The 12,222-nt window shown below is 41.8% G+C and overlaps 1 protein-coding gene across 15 annotated transcripts in view; it reads right to left on the reverse strand.

Annotated features, from left to right (window-relative positions):
- LOC121295531 (ankyrin-2-like) overlaps positions 1–12,222 on the reverse strand; it is a 239,531-nt gene that overhangs the window by 57,357 nt on the left and 169,952 nt on the right. For all 15 annotated transcript variants that reach the window (XM_041220297.1, XM_041220326.1, XM_041220318.1 and 12 more), the window contains 4 exons: positions 11,886–12,083; positions 10,092–10,190; positions 9,574–9,672; positions 896–994 (listed from right to left, as the gene is read on the reverse strand). In XM_041220297.1, coding sequence (XP_041076231.1) covers positions 896–994; positions 9,574–9,672; positions 10,092–10,190; positions 11,886–12,083 — 495 coding nt within the window. The remainder of the gene's footprint in view (positions 1–895; positions 995–9,573; positions 9,673–10,091; positions 10,191–11,885; positions 12,084–12,222) is intronic.

Consider the following 12,222-nt stretch of genomic DNA (forward strand, 5'->3'; position numbering starts at 1 on the left):
GAATTCATACTGCTGGAACTACAACGCCAGTGCTATTTAAAAATCATGCCATCTTTAAATATAAAATATGTATGCAAATTTAGTTTGTTAGTAAACACAGAAGCTGCTGAATTTTCATACATTACATCAGTTTAATATTTAGAGAATACATACTTTATCTATATAGCACAAGAGTTGTAATTTTCCTTCTTTCTTCTGTCAGTATGATTTGGCTTATTGATTTAACAACTAACCATTTCTAAAGTATTTATAAGACAATGTTTATTTTTATTTTCTTATGGAATTACAAACCTGCATCTGATATAAAAAGTTAATTATGGTGTATGTTTTTTAGAAAACGCTTTAAAATTATAAATCTGTCGATCTTTTGTGACCACACATATTGATCAATACTGATAATTTAGTAGGTATACAGTATTTACTGGACTAGACAAACCTTAGTCCTAAATATGTCTAGTATGGTCATTGCCATATTTACAACATAAATACTATATGAACTAGCCAATACATCACAAGGCTAGCCACTAACTTGCAAATTTATAAAAGTAACTGAACAGTTTTGAAACTATTATCAAGTTTTTAGCCACTAGGACTGAACTTGAAGATATTTGAAATCAGCCCAATTGTTTTCTACCTGTATCAGATCAAAATGGTTTAAACAGGGAACGTGTCAGCCTTGCTTAGGATTGAAAAAAGGTAGAACCATCTAGATCAAGGAGGAATGCAGTCAAAAGGCATGTGTTAAATTTTAATGAATTATATTAATGCTATAACCATATTATTCATAGGCGCATAAACAACATAATTTTTTTGTTTAATGCAGGCAATAGTCCTGCTTAAGAGACACACTTTGTTATTTCCAATGCATATCATAATTATTTCCATAACCACTTACCACAGTGACTGCATTGGGCTTCGCTCCATGCTGGAGGAGGGAGTTGATGATGTGGGTGTGGCCCTGCTGAGCGGCCTGGTGCAGGGGAGTGTATCCATTCTGAGAGGTAACCGGGGTAAAGGAAAGGAAACCAGGAAAAGAGGAAGTACTTTATTAGTTAAGCATCTTCTACTTTAAGAGTCAACCACTGCCTGTCCTCCTGTGCCCTACTACATATTTAAATACTGCAAACAAATATTTGAATCGCCTGAAGTTCATATCCCAGCGACAGCGAGTGGAAGCGACAGAGAGTGGCAGAAGTACAGGCGTGGAAAAGTACAGAGCAGTTTAGAAGCAGTTTGAAAGCAGGCTGACGGCTGCAGAAAAAACTAAACTTCAAAAAAACCCTCAACATGGTCTTCAAGCCAGTAATCTGTGACACCTGCTTGATGTGGGAGATCCGAGAAAACTCAGTGGAGCTAAACCAAGTGTGCGTAAAGTGCCGCGCGATCCGGGATTTGCATAAACTAGTAAGTATGCTAGAAATGGAGCTGGAAGAAGTGAGACAGCAACAGGATCTTGAGGAACTGGCGCACCCACAATTCATGGAAGTCTGCATCACCCCTAACAGACTGAAAGCCACCAGGGAGATAGAAGGTCAGAACAGCTGGGTTCAGGTAGGCAGAAGCAGGGAAAAAAAGAAACTTCGTCAAACACAACCACCAGAAATCGAAACAACCAACAAATTTGAGTCACTTCAGAATTTTGATGAGCAGAGCCAACAACAAGAGAATGAAAGGAACAACATCCAGGACCCCATTGACAGTGGTGACCAGACAACAAAAAGAAGGGAGGTCATGATTGTTGGGGACTCCATATTGAGAAACACAGCAAGTTCAATTCGCAGTTTGGACCCCCTTACTACAACAGTGTGCTGCCTTCCGGGAGCCTCGGTCAAGCACATCACTGAGAACGTGGACAGGCTCCTAGAACGAACAGGAGACGACCCGGTAGTAGTCGTCCACATCGGTACAAACAACATTGGAAGAGACAGACCAAAATCCCTGCAAAACAAATTCAGAGAGCTAGGAAGGAAATTAAAAGAGAAAACCAAAACTGTGGTATTTTCTGGTATACTACCAGCACCTTGCAAAGGACCATATGGACAGCTGGAAATAATTAATCAAAACGCATGGCTGAAGATGTGGTGCACACGGGAAGGCTTCACCTATCTTGATCATTGGACCACATTCTACAACGAGGACTATCTGTATAGACGGGATGGACTGCACTTAAATAACAAGGGAACTAGTCTACTTGGAGAAAAGATCCTCGAGCAGGTTCAGAAGCATTTAAACTAGAAAGGAAGGGGGGAGAAATCAACAAAAAAACAGAAGGGAGACCACATCAAAACAAGAACAACAACTCAGGTAAGACAACCATTAAATGTATTTATCTAAATGCTAGAAGTATCAGAAACAAAATTCTAGAACTTGAAGCTACTGCACTAACAGGTAACTATGATGTGATAGGTGTTACAGAAACTTGGTTGTCTGAGAGTGATGGGGACGAATATAATATTTGTGGGTATACACTGTATAGGAAAGACAGGCAGGACAGAAGAGGAGGAGGGGTAGCGCTATACATAAGAAACAGTCTTGAAGCCCAGGTGTTAAACCTGGACAAAGAAAATAAAACCGAATCAATATGGGTCAGAATAACGGACAAAAATTCAAAGGGCATAATAATAGGAGCATGCTATAGACCGCCAGATTCAGACGGTGAGCAAAATAATCTGTTATACAATGACATTAGAAATGCGTGTAGCAAAGGAGAAGCCATACTAATGGGGGATTTCAACTTCCCCCAAATAAAATGGGAAAACCCGGTGGGTAGCACGAAGGATGAAATAGAAATGGTGGAAATGACAAATGACTGCTTCCTAACACAATTTGTCAAGGCACCGACTAGAGGGGAGGCATGCCTTGATTTAGTCTTTTCAAATAACGAAGATAGAATAACTAAAACAGAGGTCAGAGAACCACTGGCAAACTCAGACCACAACATGGTCTCATTTGAAGTGTTTTTTAAAACCCCAAAAGTAATGACTAAAGCTAAGGTTTACAATTTTAGAAAAGCAAACTATGAAGGTATGAAACAGAGACTAACAGAAGTAGATTGGAGTAAAATAGAGAAAACACCCACAGAAGAAGGATGGTTGTTCTTCAAAAATGTAGTAGCGCAAAACAATTACATCCCTAAAGTAGACAAATCTAAATGTAAAACTAAATTGCCAAAATGGTTTAATAGATCAATTAAAAAAAATATTCAGCGAAAAAAGACACTTTACAGAGCATTAAAAAAGGACCAAAAAGAAAGTACGCAGAAAGAGTACACAGAACTGCAAACGCAAGTCAAAAAGGAAGTTAGAAAGGCCAAGAGAGAAATAGAAATGAACATTGCTAAGGGAGCTAAAACCAATTCCAAAATGTTTTTCCAATATTACAACAGCAAGCGAACATTCAAAGAGGAGATTAAATGTTTAAGAGATACAAATGGCAAAATCGTAGATGAAGAAAAAAAAATAGCAAATATATTAAATGATTACTTTTCACAAGTTTTTACAAAGGAAGATACTGACAACATGCCCCACATGTCATCCAGTTCCTATCCAGTTTTAAATAACTTTAGCATAACTGAGGCAGAAGTGTTAAAGGGACTAGGAGCTCTTAAAATAAACAAATCCCCTGGGCCGGATGAGATCCTCCCAGTAGTACTCAAAGAAATGAAAGAAGTAATTTTCAAAAATTTTAAAACCAGTAAGCTTGACTTCTATTATATGCAAACTTATGGAAACTATAATAAGATCCAAAATGGAAAATTACCTATATGGTAACAGGGTCCTGGGAGACAGTCAACATGGTTTTAGGAAAGGGAGATCGTGTCTAACTAACTTGCTTGATTTTTTTGAGGATGCAACATCGATAATGGATAATTGCAAAGCATATGACATGGTTTATTTAGATTTCCAGAAAGCTTTTGACAAAGTCCCGCACAAAAGATTAATTCTCAAACTGAACGCAGTTGGGATTCAAGGAAACACATGGATTAGGGAGTGGTTAACATGTAGAAAACAGAAAGTACTGATTAGAGGAGAAACCTCAGAATGGAGTGTGGTAACCAGTGGTGTACCACAGGGATCAGTATTAGGTCCTCTGCTATTCCTAATCTACATTAATGATTTAGATTCTGGTATAGTAAGCAAACTTGTTAAATTTGCAGACGACACAAAAGTAGGAGGAGTGGCAAACACTGTTGCAGCAGCAAAGGTCATTCAAAATGATCTAGACAAGATTCAGAACTGGGCAGACACATGGCAAATGACATTTAATAGAGAAAAGTGTAAGGTACTGCACGCAGGAAATAAAAATGTACATTATAAATATCATATGGGAGATACTGAAATTGGAGAAGGAATCTATGAAAAAGACCTAGGAGTTTTTGTTGACTCAGAAATGTCTTCATCTAGACAATGTGGGGAAGCTATAAAAAAGGCTAACAAGATGCTCGGATACATTGTGAAAAGTGTTGAATTTAAATCAAGGGAAGTAATGTTAAAACTGTACAATGCACTAGTAAGACCTCATCTTGAATATTGTGTGCAGTTCTGGTCACCTCGCTATAAAAAAGATATTGCTGCTCTAGAAAGAGTGCAAAGAAGAGCGACCAGAATTATTCCGGGCTTAAAAGGCATGTCATATGCAGACAGGCTAAAAGAATTGAATCTGTTCAGTCTTGAACAAAGAAGACTACGTGGCGACCTAATTCAAGCATTCAAAATTCTAAAAGGTATTGACAGTGTTGACCCAAAGGACTTTTTCAGCCTGAAAAAAGAAACAAGGACCAGGGGTCACAAATGGAGATTAGACAAAGGGGCATTCAGAACAGAAAATAGGAGGCACTTTTTTACACAGAGAATTGTGAGGGTCTGGAATCAACTCCCCAGTAATGTTGTTGAAGCTGACACCCTGGGATCCTTCAAGAAGCTGCTTGATGAGATTCTGGGATCAATAAGCTACTAACAACCAAACGAGCAAGATGGGCCGAATGCCCTCCTCTCGTTTGTAAACTTTCTTATGTTCTTATGTTCTTATGTTCTTACACTAATATAACCACATGGGTACGTGTACCAAAGCCGTTGCAAGGGCAATATTGCAGAACAACTGGAATGCTACAAGGTTAAGCTGAGAGGCTGCCCTATGCGTTACCATATGGAACCCCAGTAACACGTATCTAAGGTGGCCAGGGGTGACCAAACCTGGTCCTGGAGAGCCAAAACCCAGCAGGTTGTACAGGCAACCCTTAATCATCAATTTCTAAAGACTTGGAACAATTACATTTTGACTAGTTAAGCTAGTCATTTTTTTTTCTATTTAAGTAGCAATTTGTTCATTTAAGTAATTTAGAGATAATTTGGAACAAAAACTTGAACATCCTGCAGCTCTCATGGACCAGAGTTGACCACTCCTGATTTAACTGAACAAATGAACCTGCTAAATTGATCAAGAATTTACATTCTTTAGAAATTTATGATTTAAGGGTTACCTATAAAAACTGCTGGATTGTGGTTCTCCAGGACCAAGGTCAGCCACCCCTGAGCTAGGGCTAAAAAACTGAGGGAGAAACTCACCTCTATGCCTTTGTTATAAGGGTCGACTGAGAAGCCACCCTTAACACTCTTGTTCCAAAACAAGGGTTTTGAAGATCCACCCCATTAAATCTGTAGAACCTAGCAAAGATATGGGAAGTAGCCCACACCGCTGCATTACAAATGCCCTTGAAAGATGCAACCTGGAATAAAGCCCATGAAGTTGCCATGTCCTTGGTGGAATGGGCAGTGAACTTTTCTGGAGAGGGCAAGTTGGCCAGTTCATAGGCAGTCCTGACCATGTCTGCTATCCATTTGGACATCCGCTGCTTAGACAGGGCTTTACCATGGGACTTTTTCCCATAGCAGGCAAAAGGTTGCCTCCAACATTTTGTCAACATTTTACGTCAAGGCCTGAACTGGGCAGTGTATAAAACTATCACTCTTTGTCAGATTTGAAAGGATGCAAATGAAAAGGTTCCAATTCCACAGACTGGTTCACATGGAATGCCGGGATTGCCTTCGGAAAAAAAGCAGACTGAGTGTAACCTTTGTTCTGGTCTGTGGCAGTGTGGCACGGTGAAAGCCCTGCTGGTGAAAGGGTGTGTGTTTGTCTGTGTGGGGAATATTGGCTAGCAGGGGGGTTAAATACCTCCTTGTAAAATCAGATGTATAAAATAGGTGTTCATGGGTGTTAGAGAATTAGTAGGATTAATGTTGGTGATAGAGGTGGAGATGTGTCTTTTGTGTTTCGTGCTGTGCTGTCCTGTCCTTGTTTATGTTTGAGTCTCTGTCTGTGCTAATACCATATAAGCTGTGATGCTACTGCGCCACATATGGTGTCAGGGTCGGATAGCGAACCTAGAGTCTCAACTGCAGGATAAAAGAAAAAAGAAAATTCAAATAAAAGAAAAAGAAATGTGGAGAAAGAAAATGGAACGGAAGGGCATCGGCAGGATGTTGGCCAATACGAAGACACCCCCCTCCTCCCCCACCGGCTCCTCTAGGAAAACCACCCCCAGCCACCTGCCATAAAGAGATGGAAGGAGGACGCACTTCCACTGTGCAGAGGCTGTGCAGAGGCCGGGCACTATACCGGGTGCTGCTCCTTTCAAGGTGGAGGAACAGCTACCGACTCGAGTGCCAAAGAAAGGGAGAGGTTGTTGTTCCCGAAAGTGAGTGAAGAAGCTGGTGCCAGCTCCAGTGCCACAGAAGGAGGAGTCATCATCGCCACTGCCGGAAAACCCTGCACTCCAGTCAGCTACACAGTAGGTGGGCAGCTGGGACAACTACCTGAGTGCTCTGGAGGTCTTGCATTGGTGTTCTGCCTGCGGGAAGTGTGGGTACTTCGCAGTGACATGCCCCCTCCAGGAGGAGGAAGAACAGCAGCTGGAGTGCCTCGCCAGAGTGTCCAGCGCCACCACCACTGCAGGAGTGCCCAGCCCCGCTGTGTTCAGTGCCCCAGTGAGAAGCCCCTCTGTCTCTAGCACCCCAGGGAGAAGCCCCTCTGTCTCTAACACCCCAGGGAGAAGCCTTGCTGTCTCCAGCACTACAGGGAAAAGCCTCGTTGTCTCCAGTGCCCCAGGTAACTAGCAGCATTTTTGCTGCCCCACACCGCTACCAGCATTGTCACTGCCAGCAGTGCCATGATCAGCATTGCTCCTGCTGAAAAACCTTGCACTGCTGTCAGCGTTGGGGACATACCAGCAGAAGCAGGTAGAGGTGAGGAGACCACCTCCACCACAACCCCGATCATCAACCCACCCACAAGAATCCACATTGAAAAAGAGGGACATGAGGGGAGGGGGGCTGCAGTGGCCATGTGTGTTGCGCACAAAAGGGGAGGTGTGTGGCAGTGTGAAAGCCCTGCCGGTGCATGGGTGTTTTTTGTGTGTGGGGAATACTGGGTGGCAGGGCCGGAGTTAAATTCTTCCCTGCAAAATCACTTGAGAATGTGGCTGGAGCCGACAAGGTGTATAAAATAGGTGTTCATGTGTGTTAGAGAATTAGCAGAACTAATGTTGGTGCGTGTTTCATGTGCTGTGTTGTGCTGTCCTGTCCTGTCCTTATTTACATTTGTGAGTTTTTGTAGAACCTTTTGTGTTGGCCCATGTGCCATTTGTTTTGTTGATGTGTTTTGTTTAGTGTTTTGTAGTGTGTTATTTTTGTTTATTTGTTTATTAAAACTGCATTAGCGCATTAACCTTGTAGCTTTCTGTGTCTGAGTCTCTGTCCATGCCAATACCATTTGGGCTGTGATGCTACCGTGCCACATGGTCTCTTTAATAAATTAAGCAAGCTTTTGCAATGGAGAATGCCTGTATCTCACTCACCCACTTTGCAGAGGTGATAGCAAACAAGAAAGACTCTTTGAGAGATAAATATTTGAATTCAGCTGAATGCATGGGCTCAAATGGAGGCTTCATGAGTGCATTAAGCACCATGTTTAAACTCTAGCGAGGAACAATGTAATTCATAGGCGGCCAAAGCCGCCGAGCCCCTTTCAAAAAATGCCCTGAAGTGAGCCCCTGGGTAGACCGAGTCAATTTTGACATGGTAAGCCGAAATGGCTGCCAGATAGACCTTTAACGACATGGCTGCAAGACAGACCATAGAATGGCGCATCCACTAAAGGCGCTCTGCGTGAATGCAGGATGCACCCTATAGCCTGGACGTGCCGTTTCGAGTCTGGGCTATTCCACAGCCAACCGTGGATGGGAGTTCCCAGGAGGCAGCGTTCAATTGGCTGAGTGTCGCCTTTTAGGTCAGCCAGGGTGTCCTAGGCTCACCACACACCAGCGACCCCTGTAGTCTGGCCAGACACAGGCGGGCTTGCCTGTTAGCTGCCCGGGAGCTGCGTTGTCCTCCAACGCTGTAGCTCCTGGGTGGCTGCATAGTGAAAGAAGCGTTCGATTGACGGCACACGATTCGGAGGACAGCTTGTGTTCATCTTTGCTGCTCCCGAGTCAGCGCAGGGGTGGTAGTGGTGAGCTGAGCCTAAATGCAACGGTTCAGGGGCCAGACGCAGAGCTGCAGGCTCGATGGGTCGGCATGCCATAAGGTCCCCCGTGCCTGACTGAGCACCAAAAAAACAGAGTCTCCTGGGCCCGGTGCTGCCTGATTTTCTCCAGACACAGCGGGAGCAGGGCGAGCGGTTGGAAGGCGTATAACAGTTGCCTCGCCACTGGTGTGCCAAGGTATCTATTGCCAGCGGGTCCCAACCTCCTATTATGAAGAACCAGAGGGGGCAGTGGGTTGATTCCTGGGAAGCAAATATATCTATCTCTGATCTCCAATACCTCTCTCAAATGAGGCTCACCACCTCTGGGTGAAGTCTTCACTCTGAGGCACTGGGGATTCCCCTTGAGAAGGTCCACTACCTAGTTTGTCACACTGGGCAGATGTACTGCCCATCGAGAGAGGTTCTCGTGTGCCCAGAGCAAAAGCTTGCCGTAATCCAACAGTGTTGTGTTGTCTGTACGGACAACCACATGTCTCCCTCGAATCTAATGCAAAAAGTTCTGCAAAGCCATGGAAACAGCCTGCAGCTCTAAAACATTGATGTGGAAACCCTGCCAAGGGGGGTTCCCACCCAATTTGTGCACCCCTGCCATTCCACACAGCGTCCCAGCCCAGGCTGGACACGGCCGTGGTGACGACCTCCCTTCTGGTAACACTGCCCAGTGTTACGCCAAGGTACAAATACATGTATTAAGTAAAACAAATACAGCAATTATTTTTAATATCACATATAATTCGTGTAAAAACACAGTAAATGCAAAATATATATAGCAGAAAAAGTAACAAGTACTTATCTGAACCAGCTCTCCTGTTAGGTCAATTCTTGAAGGAAAAATGGTTTAGAGGTCTGTGACTCATATGGTAATAGTTAAATTTTGAAAGGAAAAGGGAATATTGAAAGGAAACCACTGTCAATATCAGACTTTGGTTCTATGATTTTTAACTACATCCAGATTAATGTGCATGCATTTTTAAATTGCAAACTTTAATGCAACTCCTTTTAGGCATAACAGAAATAGGGTGTTTTTACCTTAGTTTTAGCATTGACGTTTGCGTTGTGCTGAAGAAGAAAGTTTACCATCTTGATGTTTCCATAGTGACAGGCAACAATCACTGGAGTGTAGCCCAGCTACAAGACAAAAATGACAAGAGTTGACATAGTTATTGTTGTGCAATTAAGCTTTTTAAGTCAATGGCGAGATGAAGGCAGCCATAGAGTAGACTCAAGTTGTTGTCTATGTATAATGGGTTAGTTAGTCACACTATAAAGATGTTATAGATACTGTCGTGTTTTGCTGTGTATTTGCACAGAATGAAACACCATGCTAGGTTGAACTATATACAGATTTACTAGAAGTACGATACATGTACAAATGCAGACATGTTGTTAGTTTTGTATCAATGTGCAGAATGATCCCTGTGGGTACAGCAGGAGTGATATACTCCCATACAGCTACATGCAACATATGGAGCTGGACTCTTGACTGGAGTGGACATGTGAACACTGCAGATACCTATGCAGTACTAAACATAAAAATGGATTGTTACCTTGGTCTGCGCATCAAGGTTGGCGTCATGTTTTGCCAAGTTTTCTGCCACGGTAACCCTGTCCTCCTGGGCCGCCAGATGGAGTGATGTCAATCCAGTCTGTAAATGTCACATAAACAGTGGGTATAGTTTACTATCAGAACAGTAAAACACTGGTACTATAATTTGAGTACATCCCAATATTTATTTGTTTTTTGATTTCTATTTTGGTCTAGTTGACAATAATGACACCTGGCTTCTACTCTAGACCAGTAAGTTACGGCAATTACTCAGTTGTAAATACTCAAAGCATATACGATAGTCATACTGAATATTTGGATGGTAGGAACCATACAAAATAGTTAAGACCATTTTGTGCCACAGAAAACAATTACATTTAGTAGTGTACTGTTATAATGTGGTAAAGGATACCCCCAAAACAGACAGTGTCTAACTCCTACAGAGGTTTATCTAAGAATGTGTGATAAGGTTTAGTAATTGAGAAAATGTTAATATGACATTTTCAAATGCTAATAGAGTCATTGTGCATTCTATTTTAAAACACACAACAACAATATAGTATAACATTTACTTAAACTGGTAACAACCCATATTTATTGTTTGTAAACCTTGAGAATCAAATATCGTCGAAGAAAGAAAATGATTTTACTATTTGTCCACACCTTCATTGCTTTGCCACATAGCAACCAGGAATGTAATTGCGTGCCAGTTTCCATTCCTCTAATGTTTGAAATTAGGAGGCTGGGCATGTACAATAATAGTATCATACAATTCTTCCAAGACTAAAGAATTAAAGATTAGAGAAAAAGATGGGCCACTGGAGAAATGGTTACTAATGTGTTTATATCAGAAAAAAAATAATTATCATACTGAACCAAAGGATGCATTAATGTAACAGGTATGTGCCTGCATGACTGTAAACCCTAATTAATTTTACACTGTTCTATAAACAGACACAGAACTAACAATTATAAAATTCTATAGCGCTGCCATTTAATTAATTACTCTTCACACAGAGTTTGTTAACACATTTCTCGCTACCTGAATTTGAAACACACTATCAGTGAGAGGTCAACAATATCTTCACTGCCTCTGATCATAAATGTGCATGTGACAAGCAGAAACAGATGCCCAGTGCACACAGATGGGCACTGGAATTATTTTAAAGTGTGCTGTAGGAAGTTGCATGACAGATGGCATTAGGTGGGGCAGGAGGCTTTTGAAGGAGTGCTGACCAAAAATTTATTTTCTTAACTCTTAGAATTACTATCACTGATCCCTTTCACCTTTGTTGTAAATAGGTTGTGTTGCTTATTTGTTGTACTTTGTTGTAATACACAGCTATTTCAAAGACAAAGCTATGCAAGTTAAAGTTTTTGCTGCTTCCTTGTGCCAAACGACTTCCTGTGCTCTAGTTTCACTCCAAATTGTAATGCGGAAATCGAGCCATGTGATCAGCTGCAAAGGAAATAATGAAGTACCAGCATGAACAGTTTCATTTGTTTTCATATAAAAAAAAAATGCAAAGAAAGAACGAGATTATCAAGGGCAAGATCAGTCATAATATTGCTTTTGCTAATAAGAGATTAGGAAATCAACATTAAATCCTTGGTTAGCTTTGACCTTACTGTTGTACTCGATCCTAACCTATGCTTGTTCTTCATTGTTTCAGGCCGTCAAACAATACAATTGAAACCAGTAAAGAACTAACAGCTAGTAGGAACTGTAGGCATGGGGATGATATTGGGTGAATGGTATAAGTCATACTAAAACCAAACGATTTGCTGCTGTTACCTTTGTTCCCACATTGATGTTTGCCCCCTTCTTCAGAAGCAGGCCCACCATGTCTGCATGTCCTTCCTGTGATGCCAGGTGCAGCGGAGTCACGCCCTGCTTGGTAAGAATGTTAGTCTCCGCCCCGTACTCCAGAAGTGTGGTGGCTATGTCCATTTGGTTCTTCTTTGCCACTATGTGCAGTGGAGTGTATCCATTCTACGTGTGCACACAGAGAGAATGTGTGAGGCAGAATAGCCCCTTAAATGAAACATAACAATCTATACCAACAACACCTTTTCTAAAAAGATGCATATAATCCAGAGCTTTTAAGTAGATATTTATTTTGTATGACAGT

The sequence above is a fragment of the Polyodon spathula genome, chromosome 2 (genome assembly GCF_017654505.1).
Source record: "Polyodon spathula isolate WHYD16114869_AA chromosome 2, ASM1765450v1, whole genome shotgun sequence".
Classification (NCBI taxonomy): Eukaryota; Metazoa; Chordata; class Actinopteri; order Acipenseriformes; family Polyodontidae; genus Polyodon; species Polyodon spathula.